General features: G+C 38.4%; 1 protein-coding gene and 1 long non-coding RNA gene across 9 annotated transcripts; one reads left to right on the top strand and one right to left on the bottom strand.

Moving 5' to 3' along the window:
• Positions 1-6,132: 6,132 nt before the first annotated feature.
• Positions 6,133-8,193, top strand: LOC110927175 (annexin D5). Its single transcript, XM_022170796.2, has 6 exons — positions 6,133-6,285; positions 6,356-6,501; positions 7,080-7,298; positions 7,384-7,599; positions 7,677-7,766; positions 7,848-8,193. The coding sequence occupies exons 1-6, from the start codon at positions 6,210-6,212 to the stop codon at positions 8,049-8,051; spliced, it is 951 nt and encodes a 316-aa protein (XP_022026488.1). The 5' UTR covers positions 6,133-6,209; the 3' UTR covers positions 8,052-8,193.
• Positions 8,194-9,554: 1,361 nt separating this feature from the next.
• LOC110927178 lies at positions 9,555-12,954 on the bottom strand. 8 transcript variants are annotated; one of them, XR_004884185.1, is made up of 5 exons: positions 12,464-12,929; positions 12,321-12,390; positions 11,522-11,790; positions 11,202-11,455; positions 9,607-9,862 (listed from the first exon to the last, which is right to left on the bottom strand). It is a non-coding gene; the product is annotated as an uncharacterized LOC110927178 (long non-coding RNA). The 8 variants fall into 8 exon arrangements; XR_002585554.2 differs by having other exon boundaries at positions 11,522-11,793; positions 12,464-12,928; XR_002585553.2 differs by having other exon boundaries at positions 11,522-11,793; positions 12,321-12,442; positions 12,526-12,928.
• Between the last annotated feature and the right edge of the window lie 14,438 nt (positions 12,955-27,392).

The raw sequence follows: 27,392 nt of genomic DNA, 5'->3' as shown, positions 1-27,392 counted from the left end.
AAATAAATCAATGAAATTGCACATGTTTTTAATACTAAATCAGAGAAAATTTATGTAATTTACACCTACAAAATTGGATATTAATCCTCGATTAAAGTTAAAGGTGATGTTGGTGTTTCAACTTTTAAGTGAAGGCCCAAACACCATTTCAATAAATAGATATTTTATTATGGGCCATAAACTTAGCTTTAAAAGAGCCCATATAATAACAAAATAGGGTGCACGACTTGTTTTAAGTGTCATCTTCATTGTTATCTAACCTAATAACATCACTGCTGCTACGAAGTTGCCGTCACACTCACAGTCACCCCATCAGAAGAAAATTATGGTCATCTACTCTCATTATCTTCTTCTCTCTTTGTAGGCAGGGGTATCCTAATGTTTGCTTAGGGGTATCCAATACATCAAACATAAAACAAAGATATTTTTTTTTACACTTCACCATGAAAGTTGAGGGGTATCCCAGGCAACCCCTGGTATAACCATAGATCCGCCCCTGCTCAGTTTGGTTAAACTTAAAAAAAAATGAACAATCGTTTCTAGTGTCAAATGGTGAAAGACTAAATGAATTATTATTGAAAGATTATGTTACAATATACAGAAATCATAACAAAACCCTAATAACCTAACGAGCCCGTGGGCTCATACTAATCTAATAAATAAACTCTACTATCTAATATTCCCCCGCAGTCTAAGCGGAAGAAAACCAAAAGGTTGGACATGAAAAACATAAAAACAATAATAATAAGATAAATGATAAACGTGCTTCTACCGATTCAAGAATCCAAACTTTTGCCAACAAATCCGTATTTTGCTTGATTTTGCCTTTGTCATCCATAGCCTTCAATGACAGTTCCTGTAATCCTACAAGTGGTGTTCAATACAGCGACCCCCTTGCTCATCGTAACACAACATATAAGTACCCTGAACTTGATCTTGGAAACATTGGATCAAAGATACAAAAAAGCTCCATCAGAAGAAGTTTAATAACGCACAGGAATTGGAGAAGATGGAACAAGAATTAGTAGAATGTGACCTTAGAGACATAGAAACTGGTTACCAACGAATGAAGGCGGTGAGAAACATAAGAAACAAATACTTCTTGGACAGATTGGTGTAAATTTGTAATGTTGTTTTCGGTTGCCTCGGTTTGAGATAGCTTGTGTTTTAATGAAATTTATCTTAAAAAAAAAAAAAAAAACTTTTTCACTAAAAAAAAAACAAAGGATTGTTGTTATATTTTCCATTTTGAGAAAAGCTTGGTCAAATAATGGCATTATAGCCTAGTGGTATCTTGGTGGTGGGATAAGGCTTATGACCATTAGGTCATGAGTTCGATTCCCACAAAGGGGGTTTTTCCCATTTATTGGGTTTCCTCCTGAATTGGTGTATAGGCATTATTGTCTAGTGGAGATGGATATGATCGGGTGGTTCTGCTGGTGGCACGATGATACTCCAGTGGTCCGTCAATGATCCAAATTTGCCGTTCAAAAAAAAAAAAAAAATGAGGCGGCAATATACTTGAATCACAATAGTGAATGCTTTGTGCAAACAATTGGTATCATAATTGTTACATACTCAGTTGGCACATAAATCAAAGCAAAATAGTAATATCTAAATTGATGAATGCCTACAATCGTATAATATTAATCAGTACAATTGATAAATTTCCAATTGTGATTAATATTACACGAAGGCAGCAATGGGGAGCACAAAATAGGCATTGGCAAATGACAGAAAAAATAGGTTTGCTTAAATCGATTACTAGGCTTTATTTGACATAGTACTAGAAAAAAAACGAAACGGAAAACGAAGATGGACAGGGCGGCAGCATTGGCGGCATGCCGCCCTGTCTAGGGTTTAAACACGGTGGCGACTGTTGTGGTGGCGCAGCGAAGGAGAAGGTAACCAGAACCCTAAGACTCTGATACCATGTCAAATGGTGAAATACTGAATGAATTATTATTGAAGGATGAAGTTACAATATATAAAAATCATAACAAAACCCTAATAACCTAATGAGCCCGTGGGCTCATACTAATCTAATAAGCTATATTATCTAATATTATTGGCATATCATATCTAGGTTTTAGTATCGAACTCATACCCTATTAAATGAAATACAATCAATCAAGTCTTTCACTATTTTACATCTAGAACGATCATGAATAAGATTTTATATTCCCTTAGTTTTTTAAATGAACCAGCTGGGGTAGCCCAGTTGGCCACCGACACCCACCTCTTACCAAGAGGTACCGGGTTCGAACCTTGGGGTGAGCAAAGTACCCTCAAAGGGTCGGCTCGGCAAGGGTATTTACTGCCAGGCTCATGCTTGTCGGGTGGCGGCCTGGGAGGGGTTATCCCCTCCGCGGTCAGGGGTACCGTGCATTACCCTTTTTTTTTTAGTTTTTTAAATGAACATGTACAAACTTCTTTTGTTCATTTACATTTGTGAACATTTAGCATTGTTTATATTCTTTCGTGTATGTTTAAACATTAACTAGTAAAATTCCTCCGCGTGTTGCGGCGGAAATTCAACCGGTTCAAATTTGATGTATTATGGGATCAGTACGGTACCACAAGGTTAAATCTTAAGAATCAAGTCATGGTGCCTGATAGATGATCGACACGTGTTTTACAACAATAAAAAGCCATAAAAATGAATATCAGTAACATTTCGATAGATATTGTTGAGACAATACTAGTTCGGTTCGTTACATAAATGATACGGTACCGATATTCACTATAACAATGATATAAAAAGATACTTTATTAGGTATACAACTTCATTTTCAATAAAATGTATATAGAAAACCATAATAACAATAATAACATTATTATATTGTATAGAAAACCAAGTCCGAATATTCTCTGAGTCATCACTCCAAGGTAGGCTGCCGAGACGACTTTCTTCAGCTCCGCCTAATTACTCGGAGTCGATCAAACGCGGCCAACCTCGTCCATAATCGGATTTAGTAGGTCAACTCAGGACGAATTTGATTTTAAAAAAATATAACATAATTTCTATGCCCATCATAGTAAAGAATGGATATTATTTTCACGTATTTTGTTATAAATATTAGTAAATTTATGTTATTTGACATATATCTAATTTTCGCAAACTAACTTCTTTATAATTTAGCATTTCTGAGTACTCATCGAGTATTCTCTGCCTAAGCCGAGTACTCTCAACTCACTGCTCGATCGACTAAGAAGCGCCTAACGACTTTGAATGATTCTTGTAACCCATCAATTTAGTAGTAATTCAGATCCAACCAAAAGGTGGCAGAATAAGTTGGTGAGAGCCTCTGATTGGATCTACTTCCGTTTAACAACATAAGGTGTAATATTTTCTGTTCATCGCGGTTGTATGGATTTGATTAAAATTTATGTTCAGATGTAAATAAAAATAAGTATGTTATAATTGTTTACTCAAAATCTTATAAAATTATATTTTAAAAGTTATAAGAAATAAAGTATGTCAAATATAATTACAATAATAAAATTTAAATTTAAATATAAAATCCATTTCACTATTCATGCTCCAGAAATTTTAATATATAGATAGATAGATATAGATAATTAGGGGAAGGTTCTGTGCAGAACACTAAATACTGCGAGAACACGCAGAACAAAATGAATCTCTCATTTTTTCAATCCTAAAACCTAAAAAGTAAATGAAAATGTTATAAATGTAAGATTTATTGTTTCACACTAGAATTTAAAACAAAATATGAAAAATCTTAAGTTTTTAAATAACCTACACACATGTAGGTTATGTGTAGGCTAAATTACCTACATGTATGTAGACAATGTGTAGGGGAAAATATATGATTTTTTTATGTATATATAATACACATATGAATCTAAGAAACATAAAATTTAAGAAAGATGAACCTTAAATCCCAAAATTTAGTGATTTAGAGTTGTTCTTTTTGTTCTCGTAAGAATTAGTGTTCTGTAATGATCCTTATTAGTTAATTAATTATATATATATAGAGAGAGGAGACTATTTCTAAGATGTTTTGTAATTTAGGTGTGGCTAAAACCCGCTCTTTTTACTTTTTGCATCCCCTTTCTAAAGGAATGATCTTAAAACTTTTCTAATTCCATCCTTTTAAAAATCCATTTCGCACACATTTTACATTAAGAATTCACAACCAAGTTCAACTCGCAACAAACAAACATATATAAACATAAACATAAATATTACGTTTTAAGATTTTTAACTCTACCTACACAATTTACATTTTAAATAAATAAAAACTAAAAACTAAGCATAATGTAATAGTGTGTGCTACAATCCTTGAACAAAGAATTGTAACTAAAAATTCATATCAACTCAACTAGAATCAATGGTTTTACATACACACTTTTATTGAAAATAAATAAATATTTTAAACTTCAAATTAAAACCCACTTACCCAATCAGAATAACAAACCAAGAACATACATGCTACACTGTCAATTCACACATTCATGATTAAAAATCAGCTTTTTATAAAAAGATCCATCCTCACATGCTCCAAACCTTTTTTTTTAATTCTGTAGAATTCTGGCTAAATTTTGGATTTAATTTGTTTTTAGAATAATTCTATGTAAACTTTGGTGTAATATTCTTTCCATTCTAGTAACTTGCTGGGATTAAGAAGTTTGGGGTATTAATAAAGTTCCGTTAGTTGTTAAAAAAAAAAAAAAAGAATACATATGCCGGGCGCTTTTTGACGTAATAAGGGTGGTTTTTTTTTTTTTTTTTTTTTTTTTTTTTTTTTTTTTTTTTAATGTTATGCTCCTTCTTTTTAGTATACACGTATATTTTAAAGATTTAAAATTATGAGAAGTAAATAAACCTCTAGAAAAAATAGGGATGTTTTCTAATGTAATTTTAAAAAATAGAAAATATAAGATTTGATTGTATTTATTTAAAAACTTCAAGAACAAAGTGCAACCAGTAAAATTTGAAAAAGAGGAGTACATTTAACAACCTTATAATTTTCATATGTTGGTTTTTGTTTTTTCCATTAAACTATTTTTAACAAACCTACCTTTATGTGATAAGACTTAACTGGAAATTTTAATCAGGTTAATGCTAAAGGACGTATGATGTAATGGGTTTCACAAATAAAGGTTTGTGACTGTAATTACTAAAGTTAAAGGTGATCTATTGCAATCCGATACAAACATAAAGGACGAAAAGTATAATTTACCCTAAATGAAACAATACAAACAAACGAATATTGACAAGAAAATATATTCTTTTTGAGTGTTATCAAACTCCTGTTGATGATCGTTCAATCTAAAAATACTCCAAGAAAATGGTAAAAGTCTAAACAACTATAGACTAAGATATGAATCTAATCTAACCCAAAGAAGCAAAACTACAAATTTCAATATGTTCCAAATTTCAACTCATCGTTTTATTTTATACACATTCTTACCTATTTCAATATTTATAACCCCTCAACTTTTTAATGACTTTGTAATTAATATCAACGTGCTTATTTTTATGTACGTATCAGTATTTCAGGTTGATTTACGTTTCAACGTTTTTTTTTTTTTGTAAATGGGTAGGCTCAAATATAATACGTTTTTGTGACTTTTCTTTTGTTTTTTTAGTTGGTTTACATTTTGACATAAATTTTGTTTTAAAACAAGTCGGGTCAAATATAATACGTTTACATCAAATGGTAAAGATTCGAGTTACTTTACGTTTCGATGCTGCCGCAACGCGGCTTACCATTCTTTAACATCAAAAAACTTAATTTTCTTACCCTGCTTATTTTTATGTACGTGTTGATATAAATTAAAATTGGTTAACGTTTCAACCTAATTTTTTTCGCAAATAAGTCAAATAAATCAGATCAAATGTAATACGTTTTCGTGCTTATTTTTATGTATGTTTTTAGTTTATCTATGTTTTTGAAACGTAACTTTTTTCATTAGACAGTACAAATTACTTTATATTTCGAACCCGCTGCAACGCATATACAAATTTACTAGTTTAATACATAGTCTCATCAGAAATAATCAAAATAGTTGACCAAGACAAAGGAAACAACAATCACCTGTTTTTTTATTTATTTTGTATACATATATTATATATATCATTTTGACCCACTTGAACCGGTCCACTTTAATTTCTATTTAAATGCTCTGTTTCTATCTCTTTGAACCCACCCTCTGTTTTTTCCTAATCAAAATCAATCCAAATGGCCACAATAACTGTTTCGCCGGTGCCGGTTTCGCCCCGGGATGATGCAATTCAGTTGTATAAAGCTTTCAAAGGTAAATTATTTGAATTTGATTGACTTTGTTAGAATAAAGACTTCAATTTCCCATTTTTGGATTTGATCAGGACTCGGGTGTGATACCGCGACAGTGATCGGTATTCTTGCTCATCGAGATGCAACGCAGCGCGCGTATATCCGACAAGAGTACCAGACAATGTATGCTCAAGACATCCTTAAACGTTTGGCTTCTGAACTTAGTGGTCACCTGCAGGTACAAAACAGAGGACCATTTTGACTTTTTTGAGTCAAACATACTAGTTTTGAATTTCAAAATTGATGAAAATAAGTGTGATTTAAAATATGGGTTTTATTTTAAAATGATCCTCTAGAAAGACAGTTACTCTAGAAAAAAGATTGAACAGAAAACATAAGCAATGAAAGTAAATTTTGAATTTGAAAAGTGTTGTGTTTGACTTTTTATGAGTCATACTAGTTTAGAATTTCGAAATTGTTGAGAATAAATGCAGTTTCAAATATGGGTTTTGTTCTAAGCTGATCTTCTAGAAAGATAATTACTTTAGAAAAAAAGATTGAACAGAAAACATGAAGCGATGAAAGTGAATTTTGAATTTGGGAAGTGTTATGTTTGACTTTTAAGAGTCAAACATACTAGTTTAGAATTTCAAAATTGTTGAGAATAAATGTAGTTTCAAATATGGGTTTTATTCTAAAGTGATTTTATGGAAAGATAGTTACTTTAGAGGAAAGATTGAACAGAAAATATGAAATAATGAATGTGAATTTTGAATTTACAAATTGTTATGTTTGACTTTGAAAGTCATGTTAAAGATTGCAGTTTCATATTGGATGCATGATCCAGCAGCAAGGGATGCTCATATATTGAGAAAAGGATTGACTAGAAACTTCATTGATCTTGAAAGTGTAACCGAAGTCATATGCTCTCGAACATCTTCGCAATTACAAGCGGTCACGCAAATATACCATTCGACTTTCGGAACTCATCTTGAAAATGACATCAAGCTACAAATCTTTGGGGATAACCAAAAGGTCAAATATTAACCAATATTTGAGTTTTGCACATAATGTCATGGTGGGGATGCATCATTTTGATTAAAGTTGGTTTCTTGTGCAGATGTTGCTCGCTTATATAAGCAAACAACGACACGAAGGCATGGAAGTCGATAGAGAAATGGCTGCAAAAGATGCAAAAGCATTGTACAAAGCCGGTGAAAAGAGATTAGGAACCGATGAGAAGGTCTTCGTGCAAATTTTTAGCGAAAGAAGTAGAGCACATTTGGTTGCTATAAACACATGTTACCATGACATGTATGATGGATCACTCAAAAAGGTTCTCACAAGAAACATGAAAGCATTTCTAATATTTTGCTAACCAATGACTTACATGCGTTTTTGACCATTTTGCAGGCTGTAAAGAAGGAAACGTCAGGGTTATTTAAAACCGCGCTTTTGACAATCTTACAATGTGCTGAAAATCCCGCAAAGTACTTTGCAAAGGTGAAATTTTTATTCGGTTAAATCTATTTAATGTTGTAGTATGATAGTTTTATACTCATATTGAATTTAAAATGTTTGTAGATGTTATATAAGGCAATGAAAGGCTTAGGGACCTTTGACACAAGACTTATAAGGGTGATTGTGACAAGAGTCGAGATTGATATGCAATATATAAAGGCAGAGTACCGTAAAAAGTACAACAAGAGTTTGAATGATGCGGTTCACTCTGAGACGTCTGGTCATTATCGGACCTTTCTTCTCTCGCTTCTCGGCCCAAATCATTAAGTCGATAATGTGTCTTGAATTGTTATTGTGTTTGTTTGTGTAATGTACTTTATAAGGTTGAAATGTGTGTTTGAAAACTTGCACACTAGATTGTTCTTGTTTATTTTTTATGTCTTGCCCGTTACAGACGGATTTAGTGTAATTTAAACTGTTAAAAAACGTGTAGGTTCAGAACCGTAAACGACTTTAAAAGTATAAACCAGACTAGAAGACAAATAAATTATTAGAAGATGGTACGTGTAAGGGAAATAAAATGACTATAATAACCTTTTATATATTAAATAGAGTAAATTACGATTTTGGCCCATGTGGTTATATCACTTTTACTCTTTTAGCTCAAAAAGGAATTTTTTAACATCTGAGCCCCCAACATCTTTTTTAACCCTTTTGGCCACTAACGTCTTTTTTTCTAACCCTTTTGATCCCTAAAAGTAAATGAATGGGGTTAGTGTTAGGAGCCAAAAGGGTTAGAAAAAAAGACGTTGGGGGCTCAGATGTTAAAAGATTTTTTTGTGCTAAAAGGATGAAAGTGATAACCACAAGGGCCAAAATCGTAATTTACTCTTTTAAATAAAATGAATTATTTGATGAAAGTTTAAACGAGAACCATCCAATATTCAAAAACCACTTTTAAATATGAGAAACAAGGGTGGGTGGTGTCTATTGTACTCCGCCAATCACATGTGACGATTATTTATTTATTTATTTTTAAATTTTTTTCGTTTATTTCTTAAAACACAACACACTTGTTAACAATACGTTGGTTGAAGGGTTGCAAACGAACCAAACAATCAATAAACAATTCGTGAACTGTTTGGCGGGAAGTTTATTAACATAAGCCGTATTCGTTCATTTATTGTAACATTCCTATTTTTATATATAAGAATTATAGGTTTGGTTAAAGTTATTAACCACTAGTAACTAGTAACTAGTTTATTTTTAATATAAATATTCAACCCAAATAGTTTTAAACACTATTTTATATATAGTTGGTTGAAATATTTTATTAATTAATTGGCTTGTATATGGATGACCTTTCTAATAAAATAAAAGTATATAAAAACTTATATTATTAGACGGGTAGATTACGGGTAAATTGACTACTAGAAATATGAAGTATCTGGACGGGCCCAGGAACCGTTTAATAATTAAATTATAAAATACATTGTATTTTGAACCTACTCTATTTTTAATGAAACTTAGACCCAAATGTAGACAAAAATATTCTCGTTCTAAAGACATATTCATTATTTTCTAAGAACATCATATTTTAGAAGTTATAAACGCTAAATAAGTGAAGCAGTTAAATTAATTATAATATATAAATTAATAAAATAATAATAATAAACTTAATTTACAAAAATATTGTCATTGTATACGTATGTTAATCGAAATTCAAAATAGATAAAACTAGAATTGAGCCCCCGCGTTGCGGGGCGGGGGCGTAAAACCATACTATTAGAGGTCGGGGTGAAAAAATATGCTAAGTAGCAAGATCAAAGCTAGGAAAAAGATGAAGTGAATAATGTGACAGTAACCACACCAAACATCATTGTGGCATAAACCAAGTAGCTATAAATAAAAAAAAAAAAAAAACATAATGGGTTTGTCGTTACCTGGAGTATTTCTAATTTAAGTTTTTTTTTTTTATAGCGTAACGGGTCAATGTACCACAAACTAATGATATGTAAGTTCTTTTGTCATGAGCTACACGTACTAATAATCCTTTGCTTGCCTTAATTTTTAGAATCCTCCAATATATCACTATTGCCTTGTTCAAGAATAAGATGATTTCTTTGAGAAGGGTAGATCTGCATTTTTTGGAGGTAAACAATAGGTTAGTATTAGCTTCTATGAAATGCATTGCTGTTGTGATAGTGTGAAATTTTGTTGCACCGTTGCAACACCTGCTGCATATTTTAAATTGATGCATCAACATAAATAAGAATGAATGCTGTACTAAATTAGGTATTTGATGTACAAATGCACTCTAGTTATAATATCAAATTTAATTAAAATTTGCTGCTGTCAAACTTTGGATACATCAATAGTTGAAGCATACATGAAATTTCAAATTTAATGCATAATATCGAAGATTTGCATTTATCCATTTAAATCGAGTATTTTTTTAGTACACCTATACATGGATTTTATGGTGAAACTGAACAACTACGCAATGCCATAATCAAGTACAAACCATAATCAAAAAAACTAAGAAGCACAATTAGACCGCGGGGAGTGGTGGTGTTGGTTGGGCGGGGGAAGCCAGCCAACGCTGGCTAAGCCACTCCGTGCCAGCGTTGCCCAACCAGCGTCGCTATGGTGCCTGGCGGGGGGTGGGGTGAGCTGGCTAGCCAGGATTGGACCTTCATTTTTGACCGTTAACAATATTTAAGTGGGTTCCCCAACGCCGGTAACCCACGTCGCTTCCACACCACACTTTTTTGGGGTGGTCCGGTGGACCCCACTATCGCCAAGTGTCGAGCAAAGCCGCCAACCCAAGCCCCACCACTCCTCACAGCCTTAATCAGTGCCATAATGAAACACAAGCCATAATCAAAATGCGCGTCAAAAACCTATCAGTAGATACGAAGGGCTGATTAAATGAGTTAAAGAAAGAAATAAAAGCTTCTCAAGTGTTTCAGCAGGCTGCTATTGCAAGAAATAAGGCAGCTACAGATCTAGTCCCTGAAGAATTATGATTTTTAAAGATATCAACACAAACTCACAAAGCCAAAGTTGAGGTCTAAGAAATAGATACAAAGTAGCACTGTGATCATATTAAATTATATAAAGCAGAAATTAACAATTTCACTATCAACATAGCAGCATAACTGAACTTGTAATTTGTAAATTGTGTCTCTATGAAAATCGATTGCTCAATTAGCCATAGAACGAAACAAAAATAACCTAAAACCGCATACAAATTCACGGAATACATTCTTACTGGTAACTAATAAGAAAAACACAGGGAAATTAGCACAAATCAATTTGAGGATGACCTAAAGTCAGATGTAGTCCAAAACAAACGAAATAAAGTCATATGAATAAGTTGCGCACTGTATTGTAGATCATTAAACCCTAGGAATTGTAGATCTATTACCAATGAAAATGCAAAATAGGCGATTAAATAGCAGAAGACAAGCTTACCTTCACTCACCAGAAGTTTTTGAGGAGAAAAGATCCTAAATTGAAATCGAAAGGGTTCTCTCTTTACTCTCTCGTGACCATTGTGCGGCTGTTGGAGTCGTTTCTGCCACCGACAGGCGTCTCAGCTGTCGGTAATGTTACAGCTGCAAAAACCCATCAATTGTCACAATCCCACTTGTTGGAACCACCTCTAGCTGCTTTACTCGCCGACCAACAAAAACCCAACATCAACCACCAGCTAAAGACCTAATCCACTGTAATCTTTCATCAGTTGTCAAAAAACGTCAAAAAACTACTGAAGCAATAAGGTGGGAACTTACCACAATGTCGGTACACCTTAGTGTTTGCCAAGCTACACCAAAACGGGAGATCTGACTCGTCGGAGTTCTCCTGGAACCCTAGGCACTACTGATAACCTCGCTAACATCATGGTCTCTTCCGTTGAGTTCATCGTCAACGTTAACCTTTGGTATCAACCAGACCCATCGCAGCTGGAACAGGGAGCAGAAGACGAAGATGGTCACCGAGTTCACGCTCTCTTTCTATTTTTCTTTTGTCTCTCTATAACCTATTCTCTGGTCCCCTCTCTCTACTGCACCAAAAACACATAATGGCAGAACCATAAAAAACCTCCAAATTTTGGCTAATTGATGTACTGTTCACAAGGTCCGACGCAAAATGTTATATATAGATAATATAGGAATTACTAAGCCTATGAATGTAACACCAGATGATTATAACTCCTTATACTGATTGCTAGTGAAAACTAATCTAACTAAATACATATACAAAATCTGTTCTAGCTGGCACTTCAAAACACTTGGACATATGAAAATTCAAGTTCATTTGTATTCAGCAAGTTCTAAATTGCCTTAATAAAAATCAAGGTACCTATCCCTATGTTGATTTATAGTGGAAAACAAAATAACTAAATAGCTATACAAAATGTATTCTATCTGGTTAAAAAATGCCTAAAAAATTGTTCACAAAGGCTAATGCTACATATGTGGGTCTAATAGATGTGCAGAGTCAATGAAACTAAGAAATACAGACTCCTAATCATCCAACTAAAGAAAGTAGAACGATTAATTTTTATCTTTTTCTTCTATCAATCAATACCTCCATGGAAATCTCTTTTACTGGGTCCAAGTCATTTATCTTCGATGAAAAGCAAAGAGAACAGCGGAATCTACAATCAACCCAAGTGAGACCCAAAGTGCATGTCAATTTGTACATGCAATCTGAAAACATAAACGCCATACCTCAAATTGTAAAGATTTAGCCAAAAGTAATTAAAATTCGAGCCCTAGTTGCTGAAACATACCGGTCAGAGCTGTAATTTCAGACGTCAAGCATCAAGCATGGATTCCGATGGACGGTTCGCCGGAATCGAAATTGAAGGGAGCGACGTTTCTTAACAGACTGAAGAAGGAGGAACGGGAGGACATCAACGCTGTGGCCCACCGTAGGCGATCGCTGGTTCCCCTTCCATTCAGGTTGTCTCTCTTTCTGTCGCTTTGATCTTCTCTCCTCTCACTCTACTGAACCAATCTTCTCCCTTCTCAGACAGGAGTAGGTGAATACATTCATAGAGCAAGCAAAGTGAGCAGAAAGAAGAAGAAAACGAAGAAGATGGGGCTGTGTGTTTTCAGTGGTAGGATGAAAGAGTGGTAGGATGGAAGACCGACAGATTCCAGTCATGATAAACCTGGTAACTTGAACTGTTCTTAAGGCCTTTCATCATTTGTATATATATATAATATAATAATAATAATAAAATATCTTTAACATTTGATTCCTTATGGATGCACACCATCATCAGATAAGATCAAAACATAAAATAACAAAATAATATTTAAAAAGAAAAAAAAATATTGACACCTACCTTTGAAAAACCTACACGTATGTATACATGTGGAGACTTTAAAACTTTAGCAACAAGTTCCAAATAGCATATAAATAGAAAGCAAACTCAACAATTTTCGTTACCTTCTCCATCTGATGTCGCCATTGTTCCCTCTCAAAATCTATAGCTCTAATTTTTATTTTTATTTTTACCCCATAATAATAATAAATCCTCATGTCTCGTTTTAAGTGTTTTAACTCCCGATCACCGCTACCCTTTCCGATTGATCTGAGTCCCATAACGCATGTCAGGGCTCTGCCCGACTAAGTTCGTTGGGATTCTGTCTCGGGACATCGGGACAAGGTTGATTTAGGGGTACTATACTTACCACGAGTGCATTATATATTTTTAAATAGCTCAGAAGTTATACCCAAAAATTTATACAAGAAGGTTTTCTAGTTGAAACCTAAAGTTACAAAGTGGGTCCATTCTCTTTTCTCACCGTTTTATTTTCTTTTTGTGATTTACCCAAAACTATTATTTATTATTCTATTTTGTAAACAACTCTCATCAAAAGTCATACTTATTATTTTATTTACCCAATAGGAAACCCTAGTTGAGACACCCAAGTAATCGTGCACCACTCCTAAAATTTTCAGAATACCCAGAATCAGGATCAGGACCCCTAAAACTCAGGGGGGGTATTCCCTACTCGACAATTATCCACATATCTTGCTGTCAAATTCGAGAATATTAATTCCGTCGACTCAGCTGAACTCCAAACACACGTGGCAACCATATGAGGCAAGGTGACCCCTCGCGCCACGCGACGCCCAAGGGGGTACCCCTCGCATCACGCGAGGGGGGTCAAATTTTGTGTATAAATAGGGGTGGTTGGGACTTGATTTCTGGAGTTGGAACGACGGAAAAATTCGTCTTACACTTCGAGTTATAGCCGTTTTACTACCAAAAACACACAATCCCGAAACGCTGCTACGATACCGGGTATTAACTCGATCGCTGCTACGATTTAATATCCGATCGACTGAAACTATCCGACAGGATGTTTAAGTGTTATCCTTTGTCATTAGTCGTGATTCCGACAGGATGTTTTAGTACCACCCGAACTTGGGGAATACTCTGTCATTCGTTGTGAATCCGATGGATGTTTAAGTGATTGCACTTTGTCATTCGTTGTGAGGGTTTTAATCTCGTGAGTTATCGTAAAAGCTATATTAGTTATTTACCTAGTTCGTGTGCACTAGGTTACAAGGCTAATCAATAGGCTAAGTTCTGCCTGCATATATCTGCAATATATCAAGGCTTATCTGTAGACTAAACTTTGCCCGTATGAATCTGCATGCTTATAATGTGAGTCATTCTCTTTTTATCAACTGTTTTACAAAACTCCAAATTATTTTCAAAGTTATAATTACAGGGATTAAGTCTTTGTAGTCACCATATTACAGCCGGTATGTGGGGTTTTGTATACATTGCTTGATAATCTTCACCATTGGGGCAACCAATGGGTGATATGACCATAATCACAGACACCATTGGACAATTAGAGGGCCAATGGGTCGAGTGACAAAGTACCGTGGGTAGTTGGTTTGATATCAGAAACATTGTAATCGCTCTTGATACTGTAAATTATAACAAATGTGTCGTTTTCAGTAAAATGAATGATTCACTCAGTATTTCCCGCTGACAAAACCTTTTTAAAACGCGTTTCAGGTAATTACAGTAAATTGGAATAAGAATTGGATCCGACACTGAAGGACTTCAAGAAGTGGCTTATTTTATTAATTGAATCAAATTAAGAAATCTTGTTTTATAAAATTAAATTTATTTATATTAAAGCTACCATTGTAAAACATGGGTTTTATCCCATCTATTTAATAAATAAAATCTGGTGTTTTCTAAACTCTGATATTTTTCCTAACTCACGGTCCTGATGAAATTTCCACTGCAATGTTTTTCAAAATAATCACCGGTACCACTTGACTGCTCGCGGCTTCCGATTCCGTCCAGGATGGGGTCGGGGGTCGTGACATTTATGTTCGTGAATGTTCGGTAATGTGTTCGATTGTGTTCAATAGTTCATTAGTGTTTTTACATTTTACATTTTATATAAATACTTCAAAATTCCAATAAATAAAATATTTAATAAGTATCAATGTATAATATATTCTACTCATGAACGTTTGTTTGTGTTCGTTTGTTAACACTTGTGTTCATGGACAATAGTTTGTGTTCCTGAATGTTCGTTGCCTAAAACTAACAAACGAACACGAACACATTCATTTCCTTAACAAACGAACATCAATATAAAATTTCATTCGGTAAGTGTTCATGAACAGTTTGTGAACACATAGATTTCTTTAACAAACGAACACGAACAAGATTGTCCGCATTCGTTTACAGCCCTAGTTAGTTCAAATCTACTACCTACGTGACAGGACATTAATAACCAAAACACATACATTCATCATTCTTATTTCAATTTGATCACTTAAAATTCCTTTTCCCATACACTTTTTCTGTGAACATGGTTTTCAATTTTTAAACATATAATAACTTCGGCAAATTGGATTTTAATAATCTCAACTTTTCAATTTGGCCAATAATAATCCCAACTCAGTTATTTGCCGATAATAATCCAAACTGGTCCACTTTTGGCCAATAATAGTCTTCGTTAAAAATAGTTTAATGGAGTTAGGTTTTTTTTTCCGAGTTACAAACCGATGTTTTAGGGCTTTTGATTAGAACGAGGATATGGGTTGATTGATGTAAAATTTACCTCGAAATATTGCCCCAAACGACGAAAACGATGTTTCAATTCGGGTGTTTAAACTTCCAATTAAAAAAATCAAGCCGTTTGGAACACCGTTTCGAAGTAAGTTTTACATAAATCGACTCATATCCTCGTTCTGATCAAAATTCGTTAAACATCGGTTTGTAATTCAGAAAAACATTTAACTCCGTTAAGCTATTTTTAACAGTGGACTGTTATCGGTCAAAAGTGGACCAGCTCGGATTATTATCGGCATAACCAAGTTACGATTATTATCAACCAAATTAAGAAAGTTGAGATTATTTAAATCTTTTTTTTTTGAACGGCCGACAGAAAATTTTATTAACAGTAGCAAGATGCTACACACCAAAATGTACACCGAATTACCTTTACACAATCAAACCAAACCAAAACGCTATATCATTATTACATCACATACGTCCTAGATTAAACCGACTCCAATCTTCCCATGTTAATGTTGATGCTTTAGCTCGATTTTTGATCCATAAGTATGCCACCGACTTTATTTCATCAAGAGTTCTCGTGAGATTTGGGACCGCCTGTCTGAATACTATCTCATTCCTCAACTTCCATATACACCAAAAAGCCACCAAGACTATAGCATGAATAACTTTCCTTCTCCGCAAGCCCGAACTGAATCCATGTAGTGTGAGAAGGTCCTTAATACCAAACGCAATAATCGGTTGTAATTTAAACCAACCCGCCAAGTTCTGCCACACCATTTGTGCAAAATGGCACGAAACAAAAATGTGATCGCACGATTCACCATACTCGCCACAAAAAACACACATTTGATTCGGAACGGGTACATTTCTTGTCACCCCCCCCCCAAAATCCACCCGCGGAGTACCACCGCTTGGGAGCGTGACTGACCAGGATCAAGCCATCAATCATATCAAACATAGCATTTAATAATAAAAGTAATTAATGTAAATCATCATGACATGATTGATGTTTCAAAACCAAACATCGTTTAAGTAGCGGAAGCATAGTAATGTAACTAAAAATAGTTATACGTTCAATTGTTTATCCACGATCCGTATTCCCACAACGACCTGCTCCTCCCTGTGCAAGCTCCCAGTATACCTAAGGTCCTGCAAGGCATGCAGCAAATAATCAACAAACTAGTTGAGCGAGTTCACAGTAAGTTCATAGTGTAGTGTGCATGTTTAACTAGTGGGGGTTTCCCAGACTAGTGTGTACTAAAGGTGGGGGCTTCCCAAACCTTGTGTTCATATTACTGGTGGGGGCTTCCCATGTTTATCCTGGCTAATGAGGGCTTCTCATTAACGGTACTTACTAGACTAACTTCCGACCATGTGTTCTTCTTTACCGAGAACAGGAAAACGTACAGGGTCACGTAGGCTTTACGTGACGTGCCCTTCCCCGAGGACATGGTACGCGTGGGGGCTACGTAGGCTTTACGCAGCGTGGCCTTCCGATCCGGAAGCCAGTAGATGGTATTGGGTTACGTAGGCTTTACGTAACGTGTCCTCCCGACCCGGGAGACAAATGGCAATTTTACTGGGTTACGTAGGCTTTACGTAACGTGTCCTGACTACCTGAGGACGATGGTCTATAGTATAGAGTATGCGTAAGTACGAGTAATTCTTTCCAACATATCCAACCCAATTCCCAACCCGGGAATCCCATGCCTTGGCTGTGTGAACTCACCTTGGTTTGCTCGGCAGATACACAAAGAGTACAGGTAGCAAGTAAATGGTCAACCACGTCCTATCATGGTTATTATGCAAGTCAGGTTCGTATAAAGCACGTAGGTTACTAACACGTATTGATCATGGCAATGTACACGTATTCCAATAGCAGCCCAAAACAAACAGTTAAACAAATGGCCAAGTGTCCGGCCCAAAACAGTTGGGCCTGAAATAGTAAAAGTCCAACAACAGTGTGGTCCGTCTCGAGTCGCAACGGGACTCGTAACGGTGATGTTCTCGAGTCGCAATCGGAGCTGGTCTCGAGTTGTTAAGGTCCGGTTACGAGTCGCAACGGGACTCGCAACCGTGGTTTCGGTTCGTCATGGTCCGGTTACGAGTCGCAACGGGACTCGCAACCATGGTTTCGGCTTGTGCTGTTAGTGGTCTAGTGGTCTCGAGTCGAGACTGTGAGGTTTCGACTCGCAATCTGAGTCGCAACCGTGTGTGTAACTGGTTTCCATAATTCCTGTAACAATCATTTCCGTGATTCTAGCAAACAACTTAGGCAGTTTCGGAAATCAGATCAAACAATGTTTATTCAGCATTCAATCGTATTCATAACACCTTCATAATCATCATCATTAGCATGTTCATAACAGCATCAAACAACTAATCGGATTAGCACACAAATCTAAACCGAGTCATAATCATATCATCGGACTAGCATGCAACCTAGCCGGTTATCATTCATACAAAAACCTGATCACATCTATCATCTTACAATCAATCCGAGGACCAAGCATAAACAACATAATCTAATCGACCAACAATCTAACCGGCCCTAGTTTAATATCATGCAACTCTAATCGGTTTATCATATACTTGGACCGATTGATCAAACCATACACGACATCACAACAAAACAGAAAATCATAAACTCAAACTAACCGAGATGGAGAGAAGGGATCCGGATTCAACAAGCTTCAATGCGTGTATCACTTCGGCAGCCCTTGGTTTCGAGTTGAGAGAGAGAGTTTGTGCGTGTGTGTGTTCTTGGTTGCAAGGAGAATTGTGAAAACTAGCAACCCTAGTTGTGTATGCATACGTATAAGAGGAGTGGGCCGGAACCTCACTTGGGCCGCCTTGTGGTCTCGAGTTGGGTGTGTGGCCCGAATGGGCTTGTATGCGGTTGGGTTAACATTTGATTCACATAACATATGCATTCTCATTAAATTATATAGCACATAATAACACACGTAGTCACATAATTATATGTTCACATAAGTACGTAACATCATAACATTCATTAACTCAAAGTGTCATAGGCACGTAGTGTTACATCACAGTAAGTCTAAGGTTCGAGTTGTCACATTATCCCCAACTAATTGGAAATTTCGTCCTGAAATTTGGTATGCACTCACTGAGGAAGCTAGGTAAACTGTATTGTTCACTGATTTTCCTGGGGTGTCACATCCTCCCCCCGTTGATCTGGAATTTCGTCCCGAAATTCCGAAGTAGTAGCTTCAGCCTCAGTAGTGGTTGCATTGGTTTCGAATAACTGGGGGTACTTTTCTGTCATCCTGTCTTCGCGTTCCCAGGTGTACTCTGGGCCACGTTTGGAGTTCCAACGAACTCGAACAAGAGGGATTCTCTTGTGTTTGAGGACCTTCACATCCCGGTCCGTGATTTCCACTGGTTCCTCGACGAACTGCAACCGCTCGTCGATAGTGAGTTCCTTAAAAGGAATGATGAGGTTTTCATCTGATAGGCACTTCTTTAAGTTCGATACATGAAAGACATTGTGAACTGCCCCGAGTTCAGCTGGTAGGTTCAACTTGTATGCTACTTTGCCAATCTTTTCTATGATTTCGAATGGTCCGACGTACCGCGGATTCAGTTTGCCCCGTTTGCCAAAACGAACCACACCCTTCCAGGGTGAGACTTTCAATAAAACCCGGTCCCCGACCTGAAATTCCAAAGGCTTTCTACGCTTGTACGCGTAGGCTTTCTGACGGTCGCGTGCTGCCGCCATGCGTTGTCGTATCTGTGCGATCTTTTCTGTGGCGTCCACTACTATCTCTGGACCCGTGATCTGACTATCCCCCACCTCTGCCCAACAGAGAGGTGACCGGCATTTACGCCCGTACAATGCCTCGAATGGAGCGGCTTGAATGCTGGTATGATAACTATTATTATACGAGAACTCCACCAAAGGGAGATGCTTTTCCCAGCCGTTGCCGAAATCGATAACGCATGCCCGAAGCATGTCTTCTAGAGTTTGAATCGTTCGCTCAGACTGCCCATCCGTCTGAGGATGATATGCCGTGCTCATGTCTAACCTTGAGCCGAAAGATTTGTGCATTGCTTGCCAAAGTTCTGACGTGAATCGTGCATCGCGATCCGAAATGATGGATGTGGGCACCCCGTGCCTCGAAACAACTTCTTTAAGATAGACGTCTGCGAGAGTGGAGAACTTATCCGTTTCCTTTATAGGTAGGAAGTGTGCAGACTTGGTGAGTCGATCCACGATCACCCATATGGTATCATTCCCACGCTGGGATCTAGGTAGGCCTGTAACGAAATCCATGGAAATTTCTTCCCATTTCCATTGTGGTATCTTAGGCTGCTGAAGCAGGCCAGCTGGTTTCTGATATTCAACCTTGACTCTCGCACAGATCAAGCACTTTCCAACGTACGTAGCGATGTGGGCCTTCATACTAGGCCACCAATAAGTAGTGCTAATATCGTGGTACATTTTATCCGACCCTGGATGTACCGAATAGCGAGACTTGTGTGCTTCGTCCATCACAAGTTCGCGTAGACCACCATAAAGTGGGACCCAAATACGCCCCGTTACATAGTAGGCGCCGTCTTCCTTTAGTTCCATTCGTTGTCGTGAGCCGCGTAAGGCTTCAGCCTTGACGTTTTCGGGCTTCAGTGCTTCTGTCTGAGCAGCTCGTATCTGAGCAGGAAGACTGGACTGAATCGTAAGCTGTAGCGCTCGCACGCGCTTCGGTAAGGTGTCCTTTCGACTGAGGGCATCAGCCACAACATTGGCTTTGCCTGGATGATACTTGATGGCGCATTCGTAATCGTTTAGTAGTTCGACCCATCTTCGTTGACGCATGTTCAAGTCCTTCTGCTTAAGGATATGCTCGAGACTCCTGTGATCGGTGTAAATCGTGCACCTGGTACCGTACAGGTAGTGTCGCCATATCTTAAGCGCGAAAACAACAGCTCCCAGCTCTAAATCGTGCGTCGTGTAGTTGCGTTCATGAACCTTGAGTTGACGAGAGGCGTAAGCGATAACCTTGTCGCGTTGCATTAACACACATCCAAGTCCCCGAATGGATGCATCACAATATACCACGAAGTCATCTGTGCCCTCTGGCAAGGAGAGGATAGGTGCACTGCAAAGTCTATCCTTTAAGTGCTGAAAAGCAGTCTCCTGGGGTTCTCCCCAGCGATAGGTAACACCCTTCTGTGTCAGTAACGTAAGCGGCTGAGCAATCTTCGAAAAGTCTTTAATAAACCGTCTGTAGTAACCCGCCAAACCCAAGAATTGGCGTATTTCTGTTGGCGTACGCGGTGCAGGCCAGTTCCTGATCGAGTCTACCTTGGATGGATCGACATGGATCCCATCCCTGTTCACCACATGGCCTAAGAAGTGGACTTCACGAAGCCAGAAGTCGCATTTAGAAAGCTTGGCGTACAGCTGTTCCTTCCGAAGGAGTTCCAATATAAGGCGAAGATGCTGCTCGTGTTCCTCCTAACTCTTGGAGTAAATAAGAATGTCGTCGATGAAAACAATGACGAACTTGTCGAGATAGGGTTTGCACACCTTGTTCATAAGATCCATAAATACGGCAGGCGCGTTCGTTAACCCGAACGGCATGACAAGAAACTCGTAGTGACCATAACGAGTTCTGAAGGCTGTCTTGGAGACGTCCTCATCCCGGACTCTCAGCTGATGGTAACCAGACCTCAAGTCTATCTTCGAATAGTAACACGACCCTTGCAACTGGTCGAATAAGTCGTCTATGCGTGGAAGAGGATAACGGTTCTTCACCGTCACTTTGTTGAGTTCACGGTAGTCGATACACATCCTGAACGTACCGTCTTTCTTTTTCACGAAAAGCACTGGAGCTCCCCAAGGCGAAGAGCTTGGACGAATGAAACCCTTTTCCAAGAGCTCTTGCAGTTGCTTTGACAGTTCCTCCAATTCTGATGGAGCTAGACGATATGTTGCGCGAGCTATGGGTGCTGCCCCTGGAGCGAGCTCGATTTGAAATTCGACCTGACGATGAGGCGGTAAGCCAGGTAAGTCTTCAGGAAACACCTGAGGGTAATCACGTACAACTGGTATATCTTCCAGTCTCTTTTCCTTCGTCGATACATCTGAAACAAGAGCCAAAATGGCTGTGTGACCCTTACGTAAGCATTTCTGAGCCTTCAAGAAAGAGATGATGCCAACCACTGCACCACTCTTGTCGCCTTGTACTTCGAGAGGTCCCTGACTAGAACGAGGAATGCGAATTATCTTCTCACTGCACAAGATTTCTGCCTGGTGTTGGGATAGCCAATCCATCCCAATCACGACGTCGAAGCTACCCAAAACTATGGGAATGAGATCAATAGAGAAGGCTTGGCCAGCTAGGATAAGATTACAACCCTGAACTACGTGCGTGGCTTCTAGTCTTTTACCGTTAGCTAACTCTATTACATGTTTGGTGGGTAAAAGTGTTGGTGCACGTTTTAGCAGTTGACACATTTTCACAGACATATAGCTTGTATCCGCACCCGAATCAAACAAAACAGTAACGTAAATATTGTCGAGGAGAAACTTACCCATAACTACGTTGGGATCGTTCACTGCGTCGCCTCGACCTAGTACGAATGCACGACCACGAGCTTCATTGCCGTTGTTGTTGTTTCCCCCGTTGTTATTCCCGTTGCCCTGGTTATTGTTGTTGCGATTCTGGTTCAACTGAGGGCAGTCGCGTTTGAAATGACCTTCAGCCCCACACTGAAAACATCCCCGGTTTCCACGCTGTGGCTGCTGCTGCTGGTTCTGTGGAGCTGGTTGTTGTGGTTGCTGGTTCTGATTTGCAGGACGAGGGCTCCTACAGTCTTTAGCCTCGTGCCCCATCTTGAGACACCTTTGACAACGACCCTTGTTACACGGGCCATTGTGATGTCTGTGGCAATTGTGGCACTTAGGTTGACTTCCCTGATATCTCCTCTGTCTGTGACCACCAGAGGATTGCTGACTGGGGCTCTGGTAGTGGTCAATCTTCTGCTGCTGAGCTTGTGGCTGAACGGTCGCTGAACCCCTGCTGGAATCTCCATCCCATTTTCTTTTGCTTTCGCTAGTAGTAGCAGGAGTAGCTGAAGGAGTGACTGTAGCAGTAGCGTTGACACGCTTAGGCAGTTTATTCTTATCCACTGCCTGGTCAGTGATGCGATGAGCGAGACGCTGGATTTCCTGGATGTTGTCGAGATTAGCCGAAGTAACATGGCTCTGGATCTCTGGCGCCAATCCCTTGAGATACATCTCAATGCGCTTGTATGGAGGGTCCACCATAGTTGGACACAGAACGGCCAGCTCATTTGACCGCTTAGTATACGCTTCGATCTCTGACCCAACCATTTTCAAATTATACAGCTCGTCTTCCAGCTTGTGAATATCTTCACGCGTGCAATACTCACGCTTGATGAGTTCCTTGAAATCGTTCCATGGGGTGGCGTTAGCAGCTGCCAACCCAAGAATTTGCACTTGCGCGTTCCACCAGGTTAGCGCGATTCCTTCCAAGGTGCCGGTGGCAAACTTGACCTTGCGAGCCTCAGGGCACTCGCACATTTCGAATACTGATTCTAGCTTTTCAAACCAATGGAGGAGTCCCACTGCCCCCTCTGTGCCGCTGAAGGAATTTGGACGACAGTCCATGAAGTTCTTGAATGTGCAGACAGGCTGCTGCGCGTGTTGACCTATTGTGTACGAATAGGACGAAGTTAAATACGAGAGTTAATGTAGGATCCAAAGATCCTAGTGTGTGCCTATACTGCAGGATATACTACCTGCTTGAGCTGCTGCAACTGCCGCAGCAACTTGAGCTTGAACGAGAGCCTCTAGCTGGGCTTGTGTCATGTTGATTCTTCCAGACATGATCTTCATTGTAACAAGTAGCATAGGTAAGAATGGTTCGTGAATAGGGCGATGACAGAAAAGTGTAAGCACGTAGGGATTCTCATGCTATAGTATCATGTGTATCTAAGCGTAATGCGAGCAAAGTTCTAGCAATTCTAGCAAACAGGCAATAAACATAAACCTTATTACCTAGGATGTCGAGTCTTGCACGTGGAGCGAAGCGTCGTTGTGGATCGTTGAGAGCACTGTTCTGGTTATAGTCTGGTTTTAATAAAAACGTTTTCCCATATTAAAACCAAGTTCTCTATAACCAATGGCTCTAATACCAATCTGTCACACCCCCCCCCCAAAATCCACCCGCGGAGTACCACCACTTGGGAGCGTGACTGACCAGGATCAAGCCATCAATCATATCAAACATAGCATTTAATAATAAAAGTAATTAATGTAAATCATCATGACATGATTGATGTTTCAAAACCAAACATCGTTTAAGTAGCGGAAGCATAGTAATGTAACTAAAAATAGTTATACGTTCAATTGTTTATCCACGATCCGTATTCCCACAACGACCTGCTCCTCCCTGTGCAAGCTCCCAGTATACCTAAGGTCCTGCAAGGCATGCAGCAAATAATCAACAAACTAGTTGAGCGAGTTCACAGTAAGTTCATAGTGTAGTGTGCATGTTTAACTAGTGGGGGTTTCCCAGACTAGTGTGTACTAAAGGTGGGGGCTTCCCAAACCTTGTGTTCATATTACTGGTGGGGGCTTCCCATGTTTATCCTGGCTAATGAGGGCTTCTCATTAACGGTACTTACTAGACTAACTTCCGACCATGTGTTCTTCTTTACCGAGAACAGGAAAACGTACAGGGTCACGTAGGCTTTACGTGACGTGCCCTTCCCCGAGGACATGGTACGCGTGGGGGCTACGTAGGCTTTACGCAGCGTGGCCTTCCGATCCGGAAGCCAGTAGATGGTATTGGGTTACGTAGGCTTTACGTAACGTGTCCTCCCGACCCGGGAGACAAATGGCAATTTTACTGGGTTACGTAGGCTTTACGTAACGTGTCCTGACTACCTGAGGACGATGGTCTATAGTCTAGAGTATGCGTAAGTACGAGTAATTCTTTCCAACATATCCAACCCAATTCCCAACCCGGGAATCCCATGCCTTGGCTGTGTGAACTCACCTTGGTTTGCTCGGCAGATACACAAAGAGTACAGGTAGCAAGTAAATGGTCAACCACGTCCTATCATGGTTATTATGCAAGTCAGGTTCGTATAAAGCACGTAGGTTACTAACACGTATTGATCATGGCAATGTACACGTATTCCAATAGCAGCCCAAAACAAACAGTTAAACAAATGGCCAAGTGTCCGGCCCAAAACAGTTGGGCCTGAAATAGTAAAAGTCCAACAACAGTATGGTCCGTCTCGAGTCGCAACGAGGAGATCCCGAGTCGCAACGGGACTCGTAACGGTGATGTTCTCGAGTCGCAATCGGAGCTGGTCTCGAGTTGTTAAGGTCCGGTTACGAGTCGCAACGGGACTCGCAACCGTGGTTTCGGTTCGTCATGGTCCGGTTACGAGTCGCAACGGGACTCGCAACCATGGTTTCGGCTTGTGCTGTTAGTGGTCTAGTGGTCTCGAGTCGAGACTGTGAGGTTTCGACTCGCAATCTGAGTCGCAACCGTGTGTGTAACTGGTTTCCATAATTCCTGTAACAATCATTTCCGTGATTCTAGCAAACAACTTAGGCAGTTTCGGAAATCAGATCAAACAATGTTTATTCAGCATTCAATCGTATTCATAACACCTTCATAATCATCATCATTAGCATGTTCATAACAGCATCAAACAACTAATCGGATTAGCACACAAATCTAAACCGAGTCATAATCATATCATCGGACTAGCATGCAACCTAACCGGTTATCATTCATACAAAAACCTGATCACATCTATCATCTTACAATCAATCCGAGGACCAAGCATAAACAACATAATCTAATCGACCAACAATCTAACCGGCCCTAGTTTAATATCATGCAACTCTAATCGGTTTATCATATACTTGGACCGATTGATCAAACCATACACGACATCACAACAAAACAGAAAATCATAAACTCAAACTAACCGAGATGGAGAGAAGGGATCCGGATTCAACAAGCTTCGATGCGTGTATCACTTCGGCAGCCCTTGGTTCCGAGTTGAGAGAGAGAGTTTGTGCGTGTGTGTGTTCTTGGTTGCAAGGAGAATTGTGAAAACTAGCAACCCTAGTTGTGTATGCATACGTATAAGAGGAGTGGGCCGGAACCTCACTTGGGCCGCCTTGTGGTCTCGAGTTGGGTGTGTGGCCCGAATGGGCTTGTATGCGGTTGGGTTAACATTTGATTCACATAACATATGCATTCTCATTAAATCATATAGCACATAATAACACACGTAGTCACATAATTATATGTTCACATAAGTACGTAACATCATAACATTCATTAACTCAAAGTGTCATAGGCACGTAGTGTTACATCACAGTAAGTCTAAGGTTCGAGTTGTCACATTATCCCCAACTAATTGGAAATTTCGTCCCGAAATTTGGTATGCACTCACTGAGGAAGCTAGGTAAACTGTATTGTTCACTGATTTTCCTGGGGTGTCACATCCTCCCCCCGTTGATCTGAAATTTCGTCCCGATGAGAAGGTCTTCGTGCAAATTTTTAGCGAAAGAAGTAGAGCACATTTGGTTGCTATAAACACATGTTACCATGACATGTATGGTGGATCACTCAAAAAGGTTCTCACAAGAAACATGAAAGCATATCTAATATTTTGCTAACCAATGACTTACATGCGTTTTTGACCATTTTGCAGGCCGTAAAGAAGGAAACGTCAGGGTTATTTAAAACCGCGCTTTTGACAATCTTACAATGTGCTGAAAATCCCGCAAAGTACTTTGCAAAGGTGAAATCTTTATTCGGTTAAATCCATTTAATGTTGTAATATGATTGTTTTATACTCATTGAATTTAAAATGTTTGTAGATGTTATATAAGGCAATGAAAGGCTTAGGGACCTTTGACACAAGACTTATAAGGGTGATTGTGACAAGAGCCGAGATTGATATGCAATATATAAAGGCAGAGTACCGTAAAAAGTACAACAAGAGTTTGAATGATGCGGTTCACTCTGAGACGTCTGGTCATTATCGGACCTTTCTTCTCTCGCTTCTCGGCCCAAATCATTAAGTCGATAATGTGTCTTGAATTGTTATTGTGTTTGTTTGTGTAATGTACTTTATAAGGTGGAAATGTGTGTTTGAAAACTTGCACACTAGATTGTTCTTGTTTAGTGTTTATGTCTTGCCCCATTACAGACGGATTTAGTGTAATTTAAACTGTTAAAAAACGTTTAGGTTCAGATCCGTAAACGACTTTAATAGTATAAACCAGACTAGAAGACAAATAAATTATTAGAAGATCGCACGTGTAAGGGAAATAAAATGACTATAATAACCTTTTATATCTAATCTAACTTATAATAAAAGACTCCAAATAATGCCACATATCATTCTCTCCTTCAACCTTAGAAATTTTATTTATAATTATTTAATAAACTTAATAAATTTCTTTTAATATCAATATATTAATAACTAAGAGCATTCTCATCCAAACCATCAAAATATGTGAGGGGTAGTTTTTATATTATAAAGGGTATAAAAAATGG

The sequence above is a fragment of the Helianthus annuus genome, chromosome 2 (genome assembly GCF_002127325.2).
Source record: "Helianthus annuus cultivar XRQ/B chromosome 2, HanXRQr2.0-SUNRISE, whole genome shotgun sequence".
NCBI lineage: Eukaryota > Viridiplantae > Streptophyta > Magnoliopsida > Asterales > Asteraceae > Helianthus > Helianthus annuus.
The sequence above is the reverse complement of the archived record's forward strand: the minus strand, read 5'-3'. Positions and strand labels throughout refer to the sequence as shown.